At 41.4% G+C, this 25405-nt stretch overlaps 1 protein-coding gene across 3 annotated transcripts; it reads right to left on the bottom strand.

The window, feature by feature from the left end:
• Positions 1-46: 46 nt before the first annotated feature.
• mtfmt (mitochondrial methionyl-tRNA formyltransferase) lies at positions 47-24037 on the bottom strand. 3 transcript variants are annotated; one of them, XM_080885923.1, is made up of 9 exons: positions 23653-24037; positions 20775-20843; positions 16813-16935; positions 16634-16736; positions 15876-15951; positions 15702-15793; positions 15550-15628; positions 14168-14241; positions 47-1159 (listed from the first exon to the last, which is right to left on the bottom strand). In XM_080885923.1, exons 1-9 carry the CDS (start codon positions 23865-23867, stop codon positions 902-904), a joined length of 1089 nt encoding a protein of 362 aa, XP_080742049.1. In that variant the 5' UTR covers positions 23868-24037; the 3' UTR covers positions 47-901. The 3 variants fall into 3 exon arrangements, with proteins under 3 accessions (XP_080742049.1, XP_080742047.1, XP_080742048.1); XM_080885921.1 differs by having other exon boundaries at positions 111-1159; positions 20646-20843; positions 23653-24007; XM_080885922.1 differs by lacking the exon at positions 47-1159 and adding an exon at positions 1173-6262 and having other exon boundaries at positions 20646-20843; positions 23653-23992.
• Positions 24038-25405: the final 1368 nt, after the last annotated feature.

Genomic DNA, 25405 nt, shown 5'->3' on the forward strand with positions numbered 1-25405 from the left:
GGCCACCATGTGCCAACAAGGATGTGAGGTCAGCAAAGAGGTAGTGGAGTCATGTTTTGGGTGGGAATCACATGGAGAGAGCTGGTCGGCCCCTTCAGGGTCCCTGAAGGTGTGAAAGTGACCTCTGCAAAGTAGAGCTGGGCGATATAAGATTTTTTCATATCACAATATGTTTTTTTCATTTCAGGCGATAACGATATCTATCACGATATAAGCCAAATAACTATATTTGTAAGATTTAAATGTGCCGTTGCTCACAAGTAAAATGTGAAATAATCAGCAGCTTGTTTTTATTTAAATATTTATTTCCCATAATAAGTTCAACAGGGTAGATGTACTTAAGGAACATGAGACTTTTTCAGATAAATAAAGGCAAATATTGCAAACTACACAAAAGGCAGCCGCTAAAGCGTTTAAGTTTCAAAATAGAACAAACGAAACAGACTAAATTGTCAATTCCACTTAGAAACAAAATATTAATTCTAAAAATAAATCTTAGTTTGTTTTGCAGAAGAACAGACAAAACTGACTAACTTTTGTCAATATCAAATAAACTGAGAACTAAAAGGAAATTCTCAATCTCTCCTTGTTGTATAGCTGAGCTTTTCAAACAGTTTTAACAGTTACTTTAGTCTGACAAAAGCCGAATGACGAATTAGCGCTTCCAGTCAGAGACCGAGGCTACGTCCACACGTACATGGGTATTTTTGAAAACACAGATTTTCCGTTTTCGTTTTAAAAAATAATCCCGTCCACACATAAAGGGAGAAATGAAGGAAAACGCTGCTATGAACATGCCAAAGCAGCAGGTGGCGCTAGATTCCTAACCGTGCAGAAATGTTGGCCAATCAGAAGTCTAGAAGCCTCGGTGGGAAAAAGTAAACAAAGCTGGTGTCAGGTTTCAGTTAACGGACTCAGGCGCAGACCGGGACTCCTTACAGGATTTACAGATTTTATTTACACAACGACACCAGGTGATGCTATTTACAAAGTGCTGGAGGGGGGGGAGGGGGGTCCAGGGCTCCGGGGTATGTGAGGGAAAAGACGGGAATCTGACGCCCTCCAAAGGCTCTCTCTCTTCACTCCCCACACTGGGGAAACACCATCCACTCACTCGTCCACGGGATGACAGGCAGGCTGGGAAAGGTCCGGGATAGATCTGTACACAGAGATTATAGTTAGAGGCGAACAGACGGAACGAACTCACAGATCCTTATTTACAATCTACTGAGCGACTGACGCTGATAACTCAACGATCCAGCGACGAGTGACACAGTGCTGGTGTCTTAAATCGGCCTTGTGATTATCCCGATAGGCAGCAGGTGCGTGGGCCAGGGGCGGGAGCCCATAATGAGCATCGCCCCGGCAGGGGGGAGAGAGAGAGAGAGAGAAAACATGTTGCCTAATACAGAATCAGCTGGTGAGGCACAGGGACCATGACAGCTGGGGCATAGAAGCAGAACAGTCGTATGTGTGGAGGGACAGTAACTGTGTGTATATGTAAGCATTTAAACACTGCAGAGTAGAATTAACAGCAACAGTATTGTAGAAATTCATTTCACCGAAACAATAACGTGGCGCACAGTGTGACGTCAAAAAGTGCGCACACCTTTGATGCTGCGCTTTCTCCGTTTTTCTGGTCCACACGTAAATGCAAAAACGGAGTTTTCAAAAATCTTCGTTTTCAGTGACCAAAAACGCCGTTTACGTGTGGACGAAAGGTGCAAATGCATGGAAAAATCTGCGTTTTCAAAAATACCCGGGTACGTGTGGACGTAGCGCATGCACCAGTTTATTGTATTTCCAGACTTGCTTTCGGCACAATTTACAGTGCGCGCTACTCTGTTTTTTGTCAGACTTGAAATAGCCGAAATACCTTCACACTACGGAGCTTCTATGGCTCTTCCGTTCGACAATCTCTCCGGCATTGGAACCATCATCTGTTTTCTCTTCGGTCACGCTCGGTTGATTTTTCTAGTCGGCACACTCATTTCCTCCATTACCCGGGCGGTACGGTGGCTGGCTGCTTCCCAAACAAATACACATGTGTGGCTTGGCACTTGTGCTGTACGTAACAAGTCACGTGACGTGATGCTGCGGCTGTGATTGGTTCGGCTCTGCGCTACGTAATTTGGATTGGCTGTTTTTTTTTTTTTTTTTAAGAGGACAAGAGCGGCGAGGTCTATCGCGATAGTTAAATTTTTCTATCGAGAAAAAGTTATATCGCGATACATATCGTTATCGTTCTATCGCCCAGCTCTACTGCAAAGTATGTGGACATCCTGACTGACCACTTTCTTCCATGGTACAAAATAAAAGAACCATGCTTTCCACAACAAAATCATCTTCATGCCTGACAATGCACCATCTCATACTGCAAGGAATACCTCTGCATCATTGGCTGCTATCGGCATAAAATTAGAGAAACTCATGGTGTGGCCCCCGACCTCCCCTGACCTCTATCCGGTCTTTAAGTCTGACGTCATTAACCGTGTCTGGGCCCAAACTCCGCTGCAGGTCCATAAGCCAAACAATCACTGCGGCATTACTGAGAGTTAAAAACTATCTAAATTCTTTCATCTGTAATAAAATGATCAGTGTGGCTGCTTTACCAGGTGTAACAATTAAGTTAAACATCCAGGCATCCATGAAAACGGAATTTATTAAACTTAACGTAATAGAAGTTAGCAAAGAGTTAGCTCGCTAGTTTCCATCTAAATATAATATAGCCTGTCCTGACTGAGAGATTTCTGAAACAAATTAAGACATACAGCTCTGCTATCACTTCCAACATAAATGAAGACAGGAAAGTAAACAGCAGTGACGTTTGTAGGGTTACTTTAGTTTGGCTAGCTGATATAACGATGTGCTATGTGATCGCTAGCAACACAGCTACGTTAGCATAATATTAACAGTGAAGGGTGGAGGATGAACGCTAACTTCTTTCCACTCGATAAAAGTTGCCGTGAGTATTCTGGATGGTCAGGGACAAATGCAATCGCATGGCAGGATGCTGTAAATGGACCAAACTTCAGTCAGGAGAACAACTGAGATAATTCATCCACAATTCGAGGTTAGTCATCAATATACTGCTGAATGGGCTGGACTGTAGTTCCATCGTAAGGTTTTAAAAACTGAGCTTTAAAATGAATAGCGGTAATAAAAACCGAGAGGGTGACAGTGATCACTGACTGTTTTTAGGGGCTTTTTGAGAATAAACAGAGCGTTCTCACTACCGAGGCGTAACATGTCGATGTTTTGTCACGTCCCGCGGCGTTCCTGAGGAACGCGAAAGGAGACCTTCGGCGTTCTTATGGTACGCGGCGGGTTATGGATGGAATCCAGTGCAATGACGCTCCTGCGGTAGTAGACGTTCCAGCCCTGTATTAAAGCCCTAAACCTAACCTTATCCCTAGCCCTGACCATAACCTTATTCCGGACCTTAACCAGGACTTTAATGATGTTAAATAGCGTGTTTCTAAGCGATTTGAAGAAAAAGAGCGAACATGTGTAGATTCAGTCCAGACGGTTCTCATATTTCCTCTTTTTTCCGAGGTCGTCATTTAGGAACGTGGTGGGTAGCCGAAAACGTAATATGGTGACGATTTGTCACCTAGCGTAAAATGTTACGCTTTGGGAGTGAGAACGGGTTGGAATAAATAGAACCAGATACAAAGCATTAAAACATGTTAAAAAAAAACCCACAAAAGCCTTATACGCAGGGTAGTTTGGGCCCAGAAGCAGGATTCATCATGTCATCACTAAAAGACCGGATTGAGAACCTTTGAGCATTCTCAAGCAAAAGACCAAGGAGGGTGGCGGTAGTTCAAAACATCCAAAAACCAGCTCTGGGAGGCTATTCTGACATCCTGCAGACATTCAAGCAATAACTCTCCAAAAAGTTACATGGATGCAAGAATTGTGAAACTGCTATCAAATAAGAGGTCCTATGTTAATACGTAACATGACCTGTTAAGATCTTTTTGATTGAAATAGCTTTTGATTTCAGTAAATATGATCTCCTAATGCTGCAAATTCAACAAATAACCATTTTCAGTTCTTTACAACCTATGAAATATTTTGGAACGCTGTTGTGCCTAATAATTCGAAACAGTGCATTTTAAGTTTTTTTATTTTTAAAAAACAGTATGTTTTCATTGGGAGGGTTGTTCAGTAACGTTCAAATTATACTAATAAAACTAATAGCTGATGACTCGAAAATTGTTCTGTTACTTGCATCGACTGTTTAGGAAAATCCAAGAGAAATATCATTTGCATAATAATTTGGAATGCAGTGTATATAGTACCAAATCACAACAATAGTTGCCTCAAGGTGCTTTATATTGTAAGGTAACAACTGTACAAAAATATGGAGAAAACCCCAACAATTAAACAACCCCTTTGAGTCAGCACTTGGCAACAATGGGACGGAAAAAACCTGCAGAACCAGGCTCAGGGAGGGACATGTTCGTTTATCCACCTTGAGCATTCACCAGTAAAACACTTCTTCCTTGGATTATTAATTATTAAAGCATTGAATGACTAAAAATGATTGGTCAGTTATCTCATAGCGTTTGGGATCAATAGCTATGAATCTTTCACATCACTGTGGAGCAATTTTGGCCTAGTTTTCTTTGCAGAATTGCTTCAGCCACATTGAATGACTTTCGACCATGATCAGTCTGTTTCAGGTCATGTCAAAGCATCTTGATTTAACTTCAGACTTTTAAGGGACCAGATCATCAGATCATTTTCTTGTTCCATAACCCAAGAGCTCTTCAGCTTCAGGACACATCTGATGGCCAGACATTCTCCTTCCAGATTTTCAGATAGTCAAACAGAATTTATAAACTCCATCAAATCTGGAAAATCCATCATACTACCACCACCACGACGTTTGAATTTTAGTATGATTTCATGAAACGCGGTGTTAGTTTTATGCCAGATGTAACAGGACATACACCTTCCAAAAAGGTAAACTTTTGTCTCCGGAGACGACAGCAGTGTTGGGGTCATTACTAAATAAAATACTCGTTAGCAGCTCATCACATACATGAATAATCAAACTCCATATTATCCTAAAGACCTCATAGTACTGTGTTACCCCAACAGAGAACTTAACTCTCAGACTGTGGGCTTGCTTGTGGTTCCTAGAGTATTTAAAAGTAGTAGGGGAAGAAGAGCTTTCAGCTTTTAGGCTCCTTTTCTGTGAACCAGCTCCTAGTTTGACTCTATACTTCTAAGATTAGGCTTAAAACTTGCCTTTTTGATAAAGCATATAATTAGGATTAGATCAGGTGACCCTGAATCCTCTCTTAGTTATGCAACAACTTTAAAGGATCGATAGGAAAAAAAATGTCAACAGTTATTGATGTTGCTGTACCATGAATACCTTTTTTCTCTAATAGCTAAAAATTGTATTTAAGAAATTTATGTAGTTTGAGTCTGAACTAATATTTTCACAAAATGGGACATTTTCTCAACATCTGATAGGTTTTCTATGCGAATAAAACAGAACATTGGAAACATTTTCACAATTTTCAACATTTGCAAAGGATTGCATTTTTCTTTTATTTAAACAGCACCCCAACTTTTCTAGAACAAGGTCATATAAGCTCTCTGAAGAAAAGCAGAAAACAACCGATGTAGCTATAAATACTGGTCAATCTGCTGTATTTGGACATGTTTATGTATGGTGTGCATGTTAACGTCACAGTGTTTGGTGTCTTAATTTATCATACACTACAACTGCTGCTGAGAGATTCCAGTATGGAGCAAAGAGGAGGGCAATTCCAGACTGAAAGACCAACCAAACACCATCACATCTACAGCCCAACCATTAACACTGGTAGAGACTGGGAAAAGTCCTTAAGGTAAATATTCAAAGGGAAAAAAAATCAGTTCATTATTGTTCCTGGAAACTGCTGATCAACATTGCAATCATTTATTGCAATAGAATAAATACAGCAAAAAATAACTGTGGCATGAATGCAAATGCCTTAAAAGTATAACACATTAAAAACAGTACATTTCATTAGATGGTGTTGTGTTTACTTTAAGTGAGAATATTATTGTTGCGTCACAACTTTGAGTTTTTTCTCATTTGATGCACTTCAATTCCTCCTTTTTTACTGAAAAACTGTCCTTCAGCCGTCTCACACGGCGTGTTCTTCTGCCGTGTCTGATGCAGGTAGCCATTATAGAAATCAGCTGCAGTGAGTCTTTTGTTCAGGAGCACTGATCTGAATCCCACCCAGCCATCCTGGAACACACATTAATATAAAACTTAGGGCAACAATCAACAGGACAAAGTGAAACAAAGAAAGCAGTACTACTGCTGCAACATTTCAGGAAGTTTAAGCTCAGGGGTCAAGGTCAAGGTCAAATTTATTTATATAGCACATTTCAAACAGCCGATGCTGCACAAAGTGCTTAACAATATAAAATGGTATTAAAAAGCAACAATGTAATACAATAATAACAATAAAAAAACAATAAAAGGACAGTAAAATTATTAAAACAATAACTAAACTAATTCAAATAAGACCAAAATGCTTGGGTCATAGTGTGTTAAAAGCCAGGGCATAGAAATGTGTCTTTAGTAATGATTTAAAATGCTCAAGTGTTTGTGCAGATCTAATATTTAAGGGGAGACTATTCCAAAGTCTGGGACCTGCCACAGAGAAGGATCTATCACCATGGGATTTGAGGTTAGTCCGTGGGATGGACAGCATTAGTTTTGAGCTAGACCTCGTGGTTTTTCGTGGAGCATAGGCAGAGAGGGGCTCAGACAGGTAAGGAGGGGCTCGGGCATTAAGTGACTTAAAAACAAAAAGTAGAAGTTTAAATTGGATCCTGTAGGAGACAGGAAGCCAGTGTAAAGAAGCTAAAACTGGGGTTATATGCTCTCTCCGCTTGGTACCAGTTAGCAGGCGAGCAGCAGCATTTTGAACCATCTGAAGACGATGGATGGAGGCCTGATCTAGACCATAACACAATGAATTGCAGTAGTCCAATCTGCAAGTAAGAAAAAGGCGAATAACACGCTCAAAGACGTTAGCTGGAAGGTATGGCTTTAACTTGGCTAGCTGTCTTAACTGAAAGAAGCAGGACTGAACTACTGCACTCACCTGCTTATTCAATTTAAAAGAACCATCAATGTAGACACCGAGGTTTTTTACATGTGTTTTACAATACGAGGAAAAGGCGCCCAGAGTGCTGTCGATATGATTAACGTTGCCAAAAATGACAACCTCAGTTTTATTTTCATTTAGCTTTAAAAAATTTAATGACAACCACTGTTTGACATCATCAAGGCAGCGTAATGAGAGCTGCGGATGGTCTGACCCTGCTTTTAAAGGTAGATAAATCTGCAAATCATCAGCAAAACAATGAAATGAAATGCTGTACTGCGAGAAGATTGAGCCCAATGGCAACAAATAGAGTGCGAACAGGGCAGGACCCAAAATAGAGCCTTGAGGTACACCGTATTTAAGAGGGGCTATTTTGGAGTTGTGGGGGCCCATATTGACATAAAAAAAAAACCTTTCTGACAAATAGGAACGAAACCACTGTAGGGCAGATCCTTTTAGGCCAGCATGAAATTCTAGCCGTGATAACAGGATGTCACGGTCAACCGTGTCAAAAGCTGCTGACAAGTCCAACAATAAAAGGGCAGCAGGGCAGAGTTAAAAGAATATTGTTAAAAAACCTTAAAAGTGCCGTCTCAGTGCTATGTAGTGATTTAAAACCAGATTGAAATTTTTCAGAGATCATATTAAAATCAAGGTGGTCCTGCAACTGTAGGTAGACCACTTTCTCCAAGACCTTAGATAGAAAAGGAAGCTTTGAGATAGGCCTGTAGTTGGACAGAACAGTTGGGTCCAGGTTTTGTTTTTTAAGAAGAGGCTGAACTACAGCTTGTTTAAAGCATGATGGGACGTAGCCTGTAGCAAGGGACGTATTAATTAATCTCAGGATGAAAGGCCCAACAGTATTAAAAGTGCTTTTAAGCAAGCTCGGGGGGAGACAATCAGAGGGGCAGTGTGATGATCTTAGGTTACTAACTACCGCGGTCAAGTCCTTAAGGGAGACGGGATCAAACTGCTCTAAGACAGCTGAGCACACAGGAGAAGGACTCTGATCTGAGGCAGCAGACAACGAGACAAGGGCCCTAATCGATAGGATCTTGTCATTAAAAAATGCTAAAACATCATCGCACATACTTGGTGAAGAAGTGACTCCAGAATTATCACATAAACTAAGAAAGCGATTAAGAACGTTAAAAAGTACCTGAGGCCTGTGACTGTTTACTGACACTAAGTTTGAGACGAACTGTGTCTTTGCAGTTTTTACAGCTTCTTGGTGAGCAGAAAGACGAGTCCTTAAAATCTGTAGGGAAACATACAATCTGTCCTTTTTCCATCTCCTTTCAGCGCGTCTGTAGTCACGTCTGAGGGAGCGCGTATGTTCATTCAACCACGGCTCTGATAAATGCTTAGCGCGCACAGTCCTGAGCGGAGCAATAGAGTCCAAGATATCAGTGCAGGTAGAAGGAAGAATGTCCGAAAGGTCCTCAACACTTTTACAGTTGGAGTTCATTATTCCAGAGTCCATAAAGGCAGCAGAAAAAGCAGGCGCTGTTAATACATTAAGCGCTCGCTTTTTGCGCGCTGGGACGTACGGCTTATCCATCGAGCAGCGCAGTGTTAGAATGAACAACACAGGAAGATGATCGGAGATGCGCAACTCGGATATTTCCGTGATGCACACATCCAACCCGTGGGAGAGCACCAAGTCCAGAGTGTGACCTTTTTCATGCGTGGGACCAGTAACCCACTGGGTCAAGTTAAAAGAGTCAATAATATTTAAAAAGTCCTTGACCAAAAGTTTAGAGTCACAGCACACATGGATGTTAAAATCACCAAGGATTAAAAAACTGTCAAATTTAAGAACGATTCCAGCCATAAAACCTGAAAACTCTTTGATAAAATCCTTGTTAAACTTGGGAGGGCGATATATGAGGGCACACAGCAAAGGCGCAGCAAAATTCAGGTGTAACTCAAACAGCTGGTGTTCAAAACTAGAAAATGTGTCGTGCTGTAATGTTTGATGGCAATGAAATCGAGCGTTGAACACGGTGGCTAAGCCTCCCCCCCTACCAGAGGACTGAGGGAGGCTGAAGAATAAATGGCCTGGTAAATGGCCTGTATTTATATAGCGCTTTACTAGTCCCTAAGGACCCCAAAGCGCTTTACATATCCAGTCATCCACCCATTCACACACACATTCACACACTGGTGATGGCAAGCTACATTGTAGCCACAGCCACCCTGGGGCGCACTGACAGAGGCGAGGCTGCCTGACACTGGCGCCACCGGGCCCTCTGACCACCACCAGTAGGCAACGGGTGAAGTGTCTTGCCCAAGGACACAACGACCGAGACTGTCCAAGCCGGGGCTCGAACCGGCAACCTTCCGATTACAAGGCGACCTCCCAACTCTTGAGCCACGATCGAATGAGAAATTAGGAGGGACCAGTTCCGAAAAAGCTACAGACTCACCGGGTTGAAGCCATGTTTCTGTCAGAAACAGAAAGTCCAGCTGTTGTGACTTTAGGAAGTCGTTTAATACAAACGTCTTGTTTGCTAATGATCTTACATTTAGTAAAGCCATGCAGAGCGAGGGCATTTTGGGATAAAATAGAGAAGGATAAGGCTAGCCAAGCCAAAGCAAAGCTAGCAGAGTTGACGGACGTGTCGCCGTGCATACTGCTGGCGCCATCTTGGAAAAAGTTTAACCATTTGCTTATCTGAAACAGACTTTTCAATAAAGGTCTTTTTTCACCATTCTTTGATTATTTTTTTGGTCTGTTTCTCGGCACTGTACCAATCAGAATTGTTGTCTGAGGGCCAAGAAAAATGCCCAACAGATTTGTTTTCCCAAGTGGACCAGTACAGCTGTGCCATACTGGACCAAGAGAAAAGACACAATAAGTCTGCTACATTACCTGATGGGAAAGGAAGAAAACAAGCAAAAAGAGAACAACACAGTAGGGAGACCACAGCAACATCCTAGATAAGCAGAAGTGCCCGCCCTATGGAAGACATCCTGCATCGTCCCGGTCCCCAAAAAGAACCGGCCCAATGAGCTGAATGACTTCCGACCAGTGGCACTGACGTCACATCTTATGAAGACTCTAGAGCGGCTCTTCCTCAACCTCCTCCGACCACAGGTACAACATGCCCAGGACCCACTACAGTTTGCATACAAGGCGGGTGTCGGAGTGGAGGATGCCATCCTGTACCTCCTACACAGAGCCCACTCACACCTGGATGGGGGAAAAGGCACGGTCAGGATACTGTTTCTTGACTTTTCCAGTGCCTTTAATACCATCCGGCCCTGTATGCTTCAGGAAAAACTGAACAGGATGGAGGTGGACCCCTGCCTGGTGGCTTGGATCTCCGACTACCTCACCGACAGACCACAGTACGTCAGGCTGAAGGACATCACGTCTGACACAGTGGTCAGCAGCACAGGAGCACCACAGGGAACTGTGCTGTCCCCTCTTCTCTTCACCCTGTACACCTCTGACTTCTGCTACAACTCTGAATTATGCCACATTCAGAAGTTTGCAGATGACACGGCCATCATGGGGTGTATCTGGGATGATCAAGAAGAGGAGTACAGAAGTCTGGTGAGGAACTTTGTCACATGGAGTCACACAAACCACCTGCAACTCAACACCTCAAAGACTAAGGAACTGGTTGTGGACTTCGGGAGGTCCAGAGAAGGTCCACTGCCAGTTCAGATAGAGGGGGAGGAGGTGGAGGTGGTCAACAAGTACAAGTACCTCGGGCTGTGGGTGGACAATAAACTGGACTGGTCATGCAACACAGAGCACCTGTATAAAAAAGCCCAAAGCCGACTGTACTTCCTCAGGAGGCTGAGGTCTTTCAACATCTGCAGGAAGCTCCTGAGGATGTTTTACCAGTCGGTGGTTGCTGGAGTACTTTTCTATGCTGTGGTGTGCTGGGGGAGCAGCACAGCAAAGAAGGACTCATGCAGGCTGGAGAAACTGATCAGGAGGGCTAGCTCTGTGGTCGGCATGAAGCTGGACACTCTGGTGACAGTGGCAGAGAAAAGGACATTAAAGAAACTGATGGACATTATGGACAATGCTGGGCATCCTCTGCACACGGCCATAAACAACCAGAAGAGTCTGTTCAGTGACAGGTTGCTTCTCCCCAAGACAAGAACTAACAGACTTAAAAACTCCTTTGTCCCACACGCCATCAGACTGTTTAACTCCTCTCTGGAGGGGAGAGGGAGGGGAAACAGGAGGACAAAGGAGGGGGGAACAACTAAGCTGTAGTGCCTCTGCACCTCACTGTACAATACCTTGTGCAATACTTTTTGTAAATAGTCAACGGTGCAATAGACTCAATACTTGAAATGTGCAATTCACTTGTATTTTTATTTTTTATTCCTATTTATTCTATTTATCCCCTTTGTATATTTTATTTATATTTGTCTCTGTATTTATATATATATGTGTGTGTGTGTGTGTGTGTGTGTGTGTGTGTGTGTGTGTGTGTGTATATATATATAACAATTCTGTAACTGTAACTTCGGTCGTTGCTGTGCTTTTTGGAAGTCGAATTTCCCAGAGGAACCCACCCGAGGGATTAATAAATTTCTATCTTATCTTAAGTAACTGTAAATCATACATTTTGAATGATACCGAGCACAATATGCTTAAAGGGAGCAGCCAAGGAAGATAGCGTGTGTCTGTGAACACCCGTGTGCGTGAGCGTGCCTGCATTCAAAAGGTTTCTCCATGAATGCTACTATCCATATCTGATAGTAGTTGTGGGGAGCCATAGCCCTGCCCCTCCAGGAAATGAAGCAGGCGTGAAGGATATCCAGGCCCAGACATCTAAAGGCCCCCCAGAACATAAGAGTCCAAGGAGGTCCACCGAAAGGGCGGATGCGCCACCCTCCTAGAAAAGAGCTGAGGAGAGCATCACCCTCACGACCGAGCCACCCGCACCAGGACCCGCCAAGCAGCCACTAGGAGTGAGACAGTACACACCCGAGCACCCAGCCCCAGACACCAAGAACTACAATGCACCAAGAGGTGAGGTCATCAGCCACCGGCAGGGAGTGTGGTGGGGGGAGATAGGTGGGGGCCCGAGATGTTCCCAGAGAGGAAGAGTCTAAAACCCAACCAGACACATAAACATAGACAAACAGGCACACAGTCACAAACATGCATTCCCACCCTCATACACATATATAAATACATACTCTATACCCCAAGGTCCAGGTGCCATCCTCCCCAGAGTGGCAATCCGCCCCCAGACACAGGAGATGTTTCCCTTTGCTCTGGGGTGGCACACAGACTGCCCAGAGAAAAGCCCAGACCCCGACCAGGCAGCCAACTCCTCCTCCCAGCTCCAAATGACAAACAGGGAAAGAAGGGGGTGTGAAGACCCCATACCTGACTCTGCCCGCTCATATGTGGTTTTGCTGCAATTTTATTGTTACATTCTTTAGCTCCTGTAATTATCTGGTGCTGTTTATAGCTCAAACAACATCATGGTGTAGAGATTGTATGTACTGACAGCTTCTTTGTGGATGAAACTGTGGTGCTATAATCCTAAAGCTATTTAAATGTGCGGTGCTTTTATGACTGATATTTTACAAAAAGTCTTCCTTTTGGTCAGGTGACAAGAAAAAATGCAACACTGCCAAAGTCTGAATGCTGGTATCAAACTGCTCTCACTACAGTATGTGTGAATTTATGTTGACAGAGTATGTTTCTCCTCAACAAAGAGTCTGCTCTAAAGTAGAGATGGACCGATACCACTTTTTTATGTCCGATACCGATACCGATATCATAAATTTGGATATCTGCCGATACCGATATGAATCCGATATAGTGTTTTTTAATCAACAAAACTGTTTTTTAAATATCTTGCTGCATTTTGTATAAGTTCATACTCAAGTTTAAAACAACAACTACACTAAAGCTATTCTGTTATACCTGTATGCAAAAAAAGAAATATTTCATAGTTCAGCAATACTGATCAATCTAATAAACTTAAACCTACACCATCCTCCCTATTCTGGTATTTTAAAGAGTACTTAGCGTAAATATTAAGCAACCTAACTAATAGGGTTCCAACTCCCAGCAACAACAAAAATAAATAAATAAAAAATAGGGAACCACCCCTCACGCTCCACCTCATGATGCTTAATCGACGTAATCAACCTTAATTTGATGCAGTGTGAAAAAAAATGCACAGAAATCAATTATTTTTCAAGAAATATTAAATAGATTCAACATCTTTCTTCAACAAAATTGCAGACTGCACAGATGGTACCTTCCCAAAGGAAAAAGTACTGTAGCTTACTAGGGTATATATATTAGACTTAATAGTTACTATATACAGTAATTGACTTCTATTCATTTTGCATCAAATTAAAACTTTGTGTGTCAGATAATTATTTATTAAAAGCTCGACATTTTAAATGAGAATAAGAAAGAAAAGTATGTCTTTGTGCCCCCTTTTCCCTGTTAATGCCCTATCGGCCCCCCTGGCTAAACTTTGCTAGATCCGCCCCTGCACAGTTACGTCAGCTGTAAAAAAAGATCCTGGAGTAGAAAGTAATATTAAATACATTCTAACAACAGCTGATCAAGCTTAAACGTGCTGCTGTTGTTCAGCCGCTGGTTTCCTCTTTCTGGTGCAAAGTGGGCCAAAAGCAAACAACAGACACGGATTCGCGACAGAAAAGCCGATCAGCTGATCGTTAAGCAGTTTCATGATTGAAGTAGCAGCAAGAAGAGGCAGTCGCTTGTTAATCAATGAACAGCATTACTTTAAAGAAAAGTGTTTTTTGTGTAACACATTATTTTTTAGTAATGAATCCAATACTGATCACAACAACGTGGAGAAACATCTCCAACACAGACGAACATTTAACCACACCATTCAATTAATTTGCACAAATACAATGTCTTTGATATGTTGCTTAGCAATGGTGGCAACTGTGTGAAAGTCACCTGTCACCTCACTACTAAAGCTAAGGAAAAGTGCAGACGCTATGGTAAGCATGTAGTGAAGAAGGTCAGGGGTGCTCGAGGGAACAGTTGGACCAACCTTGCAGCAGACTGCTAGAGTATTTGACTCCTTCTGAAAGCTCACTGAACCGGGGATGGGGTTCCTTCTTTGATCTGCAAACAGCATGTGAATGATAATGGCAGCACAGTGTTATTGTTATACAATATTGGAATACCATACAGTAGGGCACATTTATGTCAAATTACAACTTCCATAGCTCTCACTTAGAGGTTCCCACCTCTGATTCTATAAATATTTCTATTTAAAGGTTTACTTATTAACAAAGGTCTACAACACAGGTGCAGTGACATTATCTAGACAATTTACATGATCATGTATGTTCATTTTTGTGGCTGAGATGATCTTTTTTTTTGAAAAACTGTCATCTTTCTCCACAAATTCCACAAAAAATTGGAGTTTTCTTTTAGTATGTCTGGATTGTTCACTAATTGGAAAGCTTGTGGTTTGAGCCTAGATACTTCTGGTCTGCATGTAAAGTGTCCTTGATACCGAAAGCCCAATATCCCCGACGCAGAGACCAGAAACTAGTCATCACACTGGCTGCAATTAATGCCTTGAAATCATCCGAGTTTTCCCATTTACTATTTCTTGCTTGCAGTAGTCTCACGTTCCTTCTAGCTGATGACAGACCTCACAACTAATCACTTAAGTAACTCAGTGCATCATGGGAAGTTCCCAGGAACCTAAACCTAGTGCTTCCTAACTAAGGGAGGATTCATGGTAACCTGATGCAGCCCTAACTATATGCAGTATCAAAAGGGAAAATTCTAAGCCTAATCTTAAAAGCAGCAAGGTGACTGTTTCCCGAATCCAACCTGGGAGCTGGTTCCACAGGAGAGGGGCCTAAAAGCTGAAGGCTCTGCCTCCCATACTGTTTTTAAATACTCCAGGAGCCACAGGTAAACCAGCAGTATCAGAGGAACTATTGTGGTGATATGGCACTATGAGGTCTTCAAAAAAAGATCAGGCCTTGTTACTTAAGACCTTGACTGTGAGGAGGATTTTGAATGTGATTCTGAATTTTAGCCAAGGAAAAGAAGCTGATATGGGAAAAATATCCTCTCAAGTCCAGGTTAGTGCTCTTATTACAGGATCAGCTCAAGGCTTTTCTAAAAATAGAGGCTGTCAAGGCCGCTGTGATTTAATGAGAGAGTCCTATCCTCATATTTTCACTGGTTTGCATCTTTTAGAAGCTGTTGAGCTACCCTTAACTTTGAGTCACATGACCTGTGCCTCTGTTGGCTAGCTTCTTGTTCACACCAAAAGATCCCAACTCAAGGAGAAATATTTGGGCACTTTATGCATAGAATCTGGCCAAGACATTCATTTAAAACTCCACCAACGTCACAAACACTCATACGGTCTGTTTATTGTGTTACCGGTTTGGTTAATCACTTTACCTGATAATGACACATGACATTTTCCAGCAAAATCCAGAAGTTTTATTGTTCTGCCCATCCACATAGTCCTCAAAGGTATCTGATGTAAGAGAGGGTCATTGTTGAGATCTCCAAGAGAGTTTGGCATGACTTAGTTATGCAATGAGCCTTACCCGGGACCCGACTGCACGATATAGACGGTCAATTTGGTCACAAGTCTGTTCCTCCCACACAATCCAGCTCATGGACATCTTGATTTTTGGGGCTGTTGGAGGAAATCATGTTGAAAGTTAGAAGACCAGTTTTTCATTCAGACAACTATATGTATCCAGCTCAGCGTTACGCACCAAATGTTGCACCAGTTTGTCCTTGTTCCCTTTGATTTTCCATTCTCTCAGACAGTGACATCAACGTGTTAATCAGCTGCAAAAGCACACACAAGCAATCATGTTACAGTCCTGCTGGTAAAAGGTAAAAAAAAATAACCATGATCTGCAACAGTTCTGAAAATGCTGACATTGTGCGAAAGTTGGTAAAAAAAATTCATTTGCAAATCTCAAAACAGCGACACATGGAAAAGTTTCAGGACCTCGAGGACTGGAGTTCGAGACCCCTGATCTAATCAGTATCTAAAGGAGTATCTTAAGGAGGTAGTGTTTCTCTGAAGTAAAGCTGGGGCAGAGGTTCAATAATCTTTACCAAGGTTTGCTTGTTATCAGTTCAAAACCCTGCATCTCTGATGTTATGGGGGTGCATTAGTGCCTATGGAGCTGGCAGCTTGCACATCTGGAAATGCTCTAACAATGCTGAAAGGCGTATATAGGGTTTTGAAATAGAAGACTCCTGTTGCTGAACTGGCCTGCCTGCAGACCTTTCACCAGCTGAGAACATCTGGTATTGAGATGTTGCTGCCATAAAATTCAAAATGAGCTCATATTGTCCTTAAAATGGAAAATTTTCTCAATGTAAACATTTAATAGATTTTCACGTTCTATTGTAAATAGACTGGGTTTATGAGACTTTCGGATCACTACTTTTATTTACATTTTACATAACATCCCAACTTTTATGGAACTGGAGTTGTACGTTGCATGTTCTAACTCACGAGATGTGCTCCCATTGTGGCTAGAGTACCTCCCAGCTCATCAGCAGTACAATTCTCAGGGACCTGATAGAATTGCTGGTTGAGAATAGGCCCCACATCAAACCTGCAGGGTGATATTGAGCTCTGTTATGGTTGTTATCAGGAAAAAGAAAATACTCAGACATTTATCTGCTGTTTACCTGTGAGGTCGGATCTGGATGATGGAGACTCCTGTCACACTGTCACCATGCAAGATGGTGTGGAAGATAGGAGCTGGACCGCGCCATCTTGGCAGCAGGCTAGGGTGAACATTCAAAATCCCACTGAAAGAGAATGCAGTGTCTGTTTCTGTGGATTTATATACAGGTTCTGATCTCATGCCTTGTGTAGAACAGCTTCAGTGCTCCTTAGAGCACAGTCAAGCCCATAATTATTCGTACTCCTGCACATTTTGACTTAAAGTTACTTTTATTTAACCAACGAGTTCGCTTTTTTTGACCGGAAATGACATGGGCGTCAATGTTGCACAAGAGGTATCGTTGTGGGGAAAAAAAAATCTCAGCTTTGATTTAGATTTGAGCAAAAAGTGTTACGTTCAGAATTATTCATACCATTCTCAATAATCAATAGAAAAGCCTTTATTGGCTATTACATCAATCAAAAGCTTCCTATAATTGCAGACCAGCTTTTTTTGCACGTCTCCACGGGTATTTTCACCCATCTTTAGCAATGAGCTCCAACTCTTTCAGGTTGGAGGGTCTAAGACCCTTTAGCTCCCTGCACAGATTCTTAATTCAAGTCAGGACTCTGGCTGGGCCGCTGCGAAATGTTAATGTTTTTGTCTGCCAGCCATTTCTTCACCACTTTTGCTGTGTTTTGGGTCGTTGTCGTGCTGAAATGTTCGCCGGTGCCCAGGGCCAAGTTTCTCTGCAGACTGCCTGATGTTGTTGTGAAGAATCCTCATGTGTTGCTCTTTTTTTCATGGTGCCGTTCACTGTGATTACACTCCCTGGTCCATTGGCTGAAAAACATCCCCAAAGCATTAGGTTCCCACCACCATGTTTGACAGGAGGGGATGGTGTTCTCAAGGTTGGAGGCTTCTCCCTTTTTTTTTTTTTCTTTTTTTTTAAACACCTAATGAAGGAAACATCATTGTGATCAAATAATTCAATTTTTGATTCATTTGACCATAACACAGAAGACCAGAAATCTTCTTCCTTATCCAGATGAGCATTTGCAATTCTGGAGAATTGGCGTCCTCCTCAGTCTGCATCCGTGGAACCCAACAGTGTGCAGTATGCGTTGGACTGTCTGCCACCAACAGAGCCCAGATTCCCCAGGATGGCCTTAGTGGTGGACCTTGGATTCTTTTTCACCTCTTTCACTATCTTATCTGGCCAGCACAGGTGTGGCCATCTTGTATTTTTTTAATAACACTTTATACTGTAGCCACTAGAACTTGAAAATATTTAGATAGGGCCTTGTATCCCTTTCCTTGTGAGCAGCCACAATGCACAGCCGGAGGTCCTCACTGAGCTTCTTTGTCTTAGCCATGACTGTCCATAAGCAACTGCAGAGAGCTGCTGCACACCCGATCTCGTCTGCTCTCGGAAGCTAGACAGGGTTGAGCTTGGTTAGTACTTGGATGGGAGACCGCCTGGGAGTACCAGGTGCTGTAAGCTTTCACCCCAACCGGTCGCAGCAGATAGCCGCCCCTCCCTGAGCCTGGTTTCTTCCTGTTAAAAGGGAGTTTTTACTTCCCACTGTCGCCAAAGTGCTTTCTCATAGGGGGTCATATGATTGTTGAGATTTCTTTTCCTCTGTATGTATTATTGTAGGGTCTACCTTACAATATAAAGCACCTTGAGGAGACTGTTGTTGTGATTTGGTGCTGTATAAATAAAATTGAATTGAATTTCGCCTGTTGATTTGGTTAAAAAAGATGTTCCCAATTAATCAGGGTCATTAGGATGCTTTAGAACAGCTTGGACTATTTGAAATGGTGATATAAATTTTTGGATTTTCCCAGAGACTGACAGTTTGTGAAGGGTATGAATCATTTTGGACATGACACTTTTTGATCAAATCTAAATAAAAGTGGAGAAATATTTTTTTCCCCCACAATGATACCTCTTGTACATCGTGTTATTATCTTTTGGGAGACGCCTGTGTCATTTCCAGTCCAAATACAAACAAAAAAAACAACAACAAAAAACCTCGCTTGTTAAATAAAAGTAACTTCAAGTCAAAATGTGCCAGGGGTGTGAATAATTATGGGCTTGACTGTGCCTTAGAGCAGTGGTTCCCAAACTTATTTTGCTGGGCCCCCCTTTGTTTTACAAGAAAAATATTTGCGCCCCCCCCCTCTTCCCGGCACGCACACACACATCCTCCAACCACACGCGCCCATATTTTGGTTTATTTCACACCTCAAACATTTAGTAAACAGTTAAGCAAATACAAGTAAACAGCAATAAATTACAGGTAGTAATAAAATAAACTACTAACTCGTTTACGCTGCGTCCGCACCTACACGGGTGATTTTGAACACGCAGCTGTTTCGTCCACGTAAACGGCGTTTCGAATCTCCGAAAACGGAGATTTTTTAAAACTCCTTTTTTGCGTTTCCGTGTGGACGAGGAATACAGAGTTGGTCACGCAGCGTCAAAGGTATGCGCCTTTATTCACGTCACGCTGTGGCCACGTTATTGTTTACATGAGATGAACTGCAGAATGATAGAGACGAAATACTGTTAATCTGACTGTCTGCAGGTTTTACACACAGTTACTGTCCCTCTGTTTACAAAGGCAGAGGCGTCACGGTGTCATTATTTTACATGTAGTTGTTTTTTCCTGTGTAATAATGTTCAACATTGCTGTCAATACATTTTTCAAAAAATGCCTCTCTGTGCAAAATGTGTTCAAAAACATAAACAGCTGTGGGATCCTGTTTGTCTGTGATTTGAACCGAGGGGACAAATCGTGGCAGGATCAGCCTGATGTTATTTGTATCCTGCTGTAACTTTACTGTATAAAGAGCAAACATCTCCAACATGTCAGGAGTAGTTAGTCATTATGAGAAGTGTTTTTGAACTAAAAATCAAGAATGTGGGATCCTGTTAGTCCCTGATTTAAACAGCCCAGCGCTGCTCCTGATGCAGGGGAAACCAACCCTGCAGGGAGACCTACCTCTGCACCTGTGCAGGTGAAGCCAAAGGGAAGATTTGCTTCACCAGATTTTCTAGTCTTTGGCTTAGAATGAAGTTGGTTTGGAAACATATTCAGCGATGCTTCATCTCCTGCTTTGCGTTTGTGTGGGCGCCCCGTGCTAGCAGTGTCCAAGCGTTATTGTTCCCCCCCCCCCTTTTCATACCGCGCCCCCCCTGCAATGGCTCTGTGCCCCCCCCAGGGGGCGGGTCCCACACTCTGGGAAGGACTGCCTTAGAGAGACTTAAAACTCAAACTCTCTTAAACTCTAATGACACCATTCATCTAGATCAGCCATCCCCCCCCCCCCAAAAAAAAAAAAAAACAACCCAGGGGACCTATCCAATCTTAAATCTTCACTCTAATCAAAATACAAGAGAAAGTCATATATTTCCTTGATTTTGGGGGGTATCACTAATCTAGATATTCATTCATTTTCTCTTTGTGGATGTCAGCAGAAAGTGCTAATTGGACCTCTCAGTGACAGGGCCAAGGGTTCAGCCTTTTCTTTTAATTTGTCACCCATCATATGTACACTGTATTTATGTGTCTCTCCACAGTATCACCTATTTTGTTTTATTTTCTCTTCCCAGTGCATTTGCATGAGTTTACTGAGATGTTAAACGGATTCTTAAAACAGAAAAGAAAAATCTGATTACAACAATTAACCCACCCTTGAAAGACCCAGGGTGAGAGCTATAAGAGGCAGCCCTGGGTACTGAGGACATTGTCACAACATTTCAGAGACCGTGAGATCATAGTCAAACCACAGCACGGCACCAGTCCCCAGGTTTTAACGATTAGTTGATCAACGATAAATGCTCACTATGGAAACTTGCTGATTAGTCTCTCAGGAAGTAGGCAGCCAAAAGACACGACCACACCAACATCAAACCGTCCATTCACATCATCAGGGGGCCAACTGTGTAGCGGAAGGTGGTTCTCTTGAGCAAACCTCTTCACTGGAACATCACCAGCCAAGGTAACAACTTCAAGGGTCTCCACTATCCCTTCACTGGTGCCCCTACAACACAAAAGGAAGGGTTAAGTATAAAAAAAACAAACTAATAACTGTAGCACCCCAGCAGTGTATTCAACTCTCTAGGACAAAAATATGTTTTAAAGTCAATACCAGATACTAAAGGCTCTATTTTACCAGGAAATCAAAGTGGAAAATAGAGCATTAAACTGATTGTATTCATTTCCTCACTTTTATTGACTTTGTGTTTGTGAACAATGTATGCAGTGAGATTTCTGATCATGGAGTCTGGAATTAAACTACAACACAGTTCTGTGTCAATGAAGCCCTCATCTATTTCCTGCAAGCTAACGATTCTTTTAGTAATCTATTCCATCAATTAGTACTTGTGTCTTATTAATGAGCATTGATAAATATTCAAAAGAGAAAAAATAAAGATCTTTCAAGTGCTCATTAGTTTCCGTTTTAGAAAGTGGAATGTTTTTTGTTCCATTTGTCAAAAAATAACCAAGCCCACTGATTGTATGTAAAGACAAACATTTCTTAAATGCAAAATTATATAAATACACTAAAGTACAGTCTAAGATCAAAGTCAAATAACATAAAATATGTATGCAATCTAAATTAAGGCATAAAAAATTACCTTCACTCTGTCTTTCAGGGTTTTGTAAGAGTTTTACTCGCCCATGTAGATTTTATTCACACACTTCTCCTAAATAAGTTTCTATTGCAGGTCTGTTTTTAGTCACAAAAGTGTGCAATGTCTTGTTTTCATGGTGACAATGGCGCAGTACAGAGCCGTGCATTAAGCGAAGAATGTGTCCAGAGTTTTTATAATTGAATTATTGTAAATACTCAATGAATAGTTGCAGCCCTGCCCTCTCTAAATGTTTAAATGTACATAGGACACTGGAATTGCACATACAGATAAAGCCAGCAAGAACTGCTGCCTGGTCCTCCCTGTGGGATGTGTCAACTATTACGAAGCCACTATCATTCAGTTACAGAGTATTACCAAGAGGTGGCGCTTTTCTCACAAGAACTTTGACTTGTTTGAAAGTGATAATAGTATTTTAGTATTTTATGCAAGGACTGTTTCTCACAGAAGTTCACAGAAAAGCTCCATTTGTATGTAACCTGTGTGTTTATGTACACTCACTGATCAATGAGTATGATACAAATACTGAACTTCACCACTCAACCACTGACATTGCTACAATTCAGTGAATGTACACTTGTAGTTCAAGACAACGTGCTGAAATTAAAAGTGAGCAAAGGGCAATGCATTGGGAAAGAAAGTGACTTTGATTGTTGGTGCCACAGGAGCAAATCTGAGGATTTTTTTTAAAAAACTGATCAGCTACTGAGATTTGAAGACAACTGTCTGAAACAGGAAACACGTCCTCTCCCGTTCATACGGCAGGTAAATAAATAATCAACTAACAGTGCATATTATGTTAGTGCGATCTGCCTTATTACAAACCTGCTATTACTGTGCATTTAGATAACCACAATCAGAGACACAGACAGAGTCTGGCTCAGATGCTGGCAGTCCTCGCTGCAGTCTACCGGTAGCGTCTCCTTTCAGGCCAGACGAATGTCACCGAGCAGTGACTACGTTTGTGGTCAAAGGCTTGCACCCATTTGCCACAGCAGATGATTTTCGATAAGTGAATGTGTTTAATTGTAGGCAGGGACATTACTGGATATTCTTGTGTAATTGCTACAGAATAATTTATGTTATACTTTGTTATTGCTACAGAAGAATATTGATTTTATTATTTTACATTTACAATTTTTTTGTAAACAGATGAACCAGAACTGGTTTGTAAAAATGCTGCAACTTCAGTGGTGTGGAACTGGTTTAGCTTTCCTCCGTCAGACACACAACAAAGCACTATTTTTGGTAGAGCATGCTACCGGGCCGTCGTTATTACTGTGTTGTTTGGAAAATACGGCGCACTTAAATCAATCCTTTGATTTTTCTGAAAGTCGACAGAGCCCCTTATAATCCCGTGTGCCTTATGTATGAACTCTGGTTGTGTTTGCACTGCATAACACAGAAACTGTAGTCCATTACGGTGTAAAACATGCTAGAGATGACTTATGTTCACTCTGAAACGCCAAGTCTGCTACTGATCTCAGTAAATGTAAAAGAGCCGTTTCCTTGGTTGTGCCAAAGGTGATTTCAGATGTGTGTTTTCTGTTTAATATCTTTGCTTATATTCTTAAAAAGTCAGCAGTCAATAGGATTTACAAAGAGGTTACATTAAAAATAAATAAATTACCTGAGGTATTGCATACCCTGTTTTCTACGTTATAATCTATCTGGTCATTTTTTAATGTCAATAAGAGTTTTACAGTCATACATAAATGATACATAAACGTTGTTTTGCAAAAAGCTGACGATCACTTTGTGGCACAACACAGTTCCTGTCTGTAAATTTAGAGATGTGGATATAAAAAAAAAAAAAAAAAAGCTGAAAAAAATCTTCACAGGCCATTTTCTTCAGAATCTACTGCATTTATTATTTAATAAAACTGACGGCACTCTGTGCTAATACATTTGGAGCTTATTTCGTATTACATTTTAAGTTAAATAGCACGTTAGGCAAGAGGACGATTTCTGGCAGGTTAAACTGATGTGTCTGAAGAGGAAACAATTTCAACAAATTAATTAAGATTAATTTCAATAAAAAAATACATTACAATATTATTGCAAACTATTGCAATAATATTGCAAAAAAAAAAAAAAAATCCTCCTCTGTGTGTATGATATGTGACATGATATGTAACACGTTGCAGTGTGAAACCCCGTGTGCACGCCTGTAAGCGGCTTGTGTGGGACACGCACCTGCAGGATGTGAGAAGTTTGAGAGATTCCACAGCGAAGTGATCAGTGCCAAAAAACAGGAGCCTCCATTTGGGTTTTGATGCCGATGACAGGACTCTACATAGCTGTCGCTGCCCGCGGTCAGTGTCGCCCCTCCATACTGTCCCCATACAGCAACGCTGACAGCGCTTCAGCGATTCCACAGAAGCTCTTATTGTCTTGGCGCTCGTCCACATACTGAAAGCAGCGTCGGCTCAAAGTGTCAAGTTCACAGAATGAAAAACTTCCTCAGTTTGTCGCCGTTTTGACCCACAGGAAGCCGCCATATTTGTTTCTTCTTCTTCGACTTCCTCCTCTTCTTCTTTATAATATTTATTGGCGGTTGACAAACAGCAAAATGGTGCACTACCGCCACCAACTGGTGTGGAGTGTGGACCGAAACGTCCACAAAAGGATAAAAAAACAAACAAACATTCAAATCCTTCCAAACAAATTAGTCCGCCTTAACCCTATAATGCCCTCTGTGTCATATTTGATACACGAGTTTCTGAGACCTCCATCTCATCAACATGATCAATACTTGCCATAATTTGTCCATAAAATGTTATGGACAAAACTCTTTGTTTTTGTCTAAAATTAACATTGTTGCTAACAAAAAGTTGCCAAAACGCCCAATGTATCAAATGCAAAACAAAAAATATATAATAAAAACATATTATACACAACATGATATACCAAAGAAAATGTGGATTTTGTTATTAGGATTATTAAACATCTCAGTTAAAAAAGAAAAAAAAATTTCTGGCTATTTTTGATGGGTTGGGTCTTACAGGGTTAAAAAGCAAAATATGGCCTGATAACTTTCACTTCTCAAGTTCTTATGAAATAAATCAACCAAGTCCAGTTTCACTTTCATATCACCCAGCTTTTTGATCAATTGTCTTCTTTCAGCATCATATTTCTGACAGTGCATTAAAACACGTTCTATTGTTTCTTCTTCTTTATTGCAGTCACGCTGTCCTGTATGGTGTTTTTCTATTAAAAGCAACATACTATTCAATCCAGTGTAGCCTTGATATTTAGGCATTTCGCTAGCGCTTCTGAGGAGTGAGTATAAAGGGAGTAAAGTTTTTTAACTGTCAGGTAATTTCAAATGCAACATCTCTATTAGGTAACAGACATCAGCTAACATACAACTGTGTGTGCAGTTTATCACACAATGTGTTGCCAGCTAAATGTCCAGCTACTGTATTTAGGGAGAGAAAAAAATGTGGAATAGCTTTTCTCAGAGGAGGAGAAAGACAGCATCTCAGAAAGACGGGACAGGAGAGGTAGAGGTGCAATTAGATTTAAAGGTAGTTCATTTTTAATCACATACTGGATCTGTGTATGATGTGTTTTGATAAATTATGTATTTTCATATCGGGAAACATCCTGCAAAACAATGTTGCGTTATTAAAATGTTGCATGAAAATATTCAGTAGTTTAGTAGATGATAAATTGATTAGCTGGTAGTACTGTGGTGATTTCACAGTAGGGCACTGTGTTGGACTGTGGCTGTGATGCTCATGGTCAGTGTTGGGTCACATCAAGTGTCGTAGATTAATTTGTAGTTAAGCTGACGATGCTTAGATTCATTCATTGAATTCCACCTTCATGCTAACTGCATAGGTCTAGTATAAAGAAAATATCCACTATACTGAAAATGTAGGAAATGGAAATCAGCCAAGATATCTTGTGAAACATCTGGTGACTTAAACACCTGACTGTTCAC

This window comes from Rhamphochromis sp. 'chilingali' (assembly GCF_963969265.1).
Source record: "Rhamphochromis sp. 'chilingali' genome assembly, chromosome: 6".
NCBI classification, from domain to species: domain Eukaryota; kingdom Metazoa; phylum Chordata; class Actinopteri; order Cichliformes; family Cichlidae; genus Rhamphochromis; species Rhamphochromis sp. 'chilingali'.

Bases quoted from the DNA above. Each gene is read 5' to 3' on its own strand.
- mtfmt (XM_080885921.1), bottom strand. From the start codon at position 23,867: ATGTGGACGAGCGCCAAGACAATAAGAGCTTCTGTGGAATCGCTGAAG. The intron at 16,737-16,812 runs GTAAACAGCAGA...ATCACCCTGCAG, and splicing joins ATCCAGATCCGACCTCACAG to GTTTGATGTGGGGCCTATTC. The intron at 15,629-15,701 runs GTAAGGCTCATT...CTCTTACATCAG, and splicing joins ATCGTGCAGTCGGGTCCCGG to ATACCTTTGAGGACTATGTG.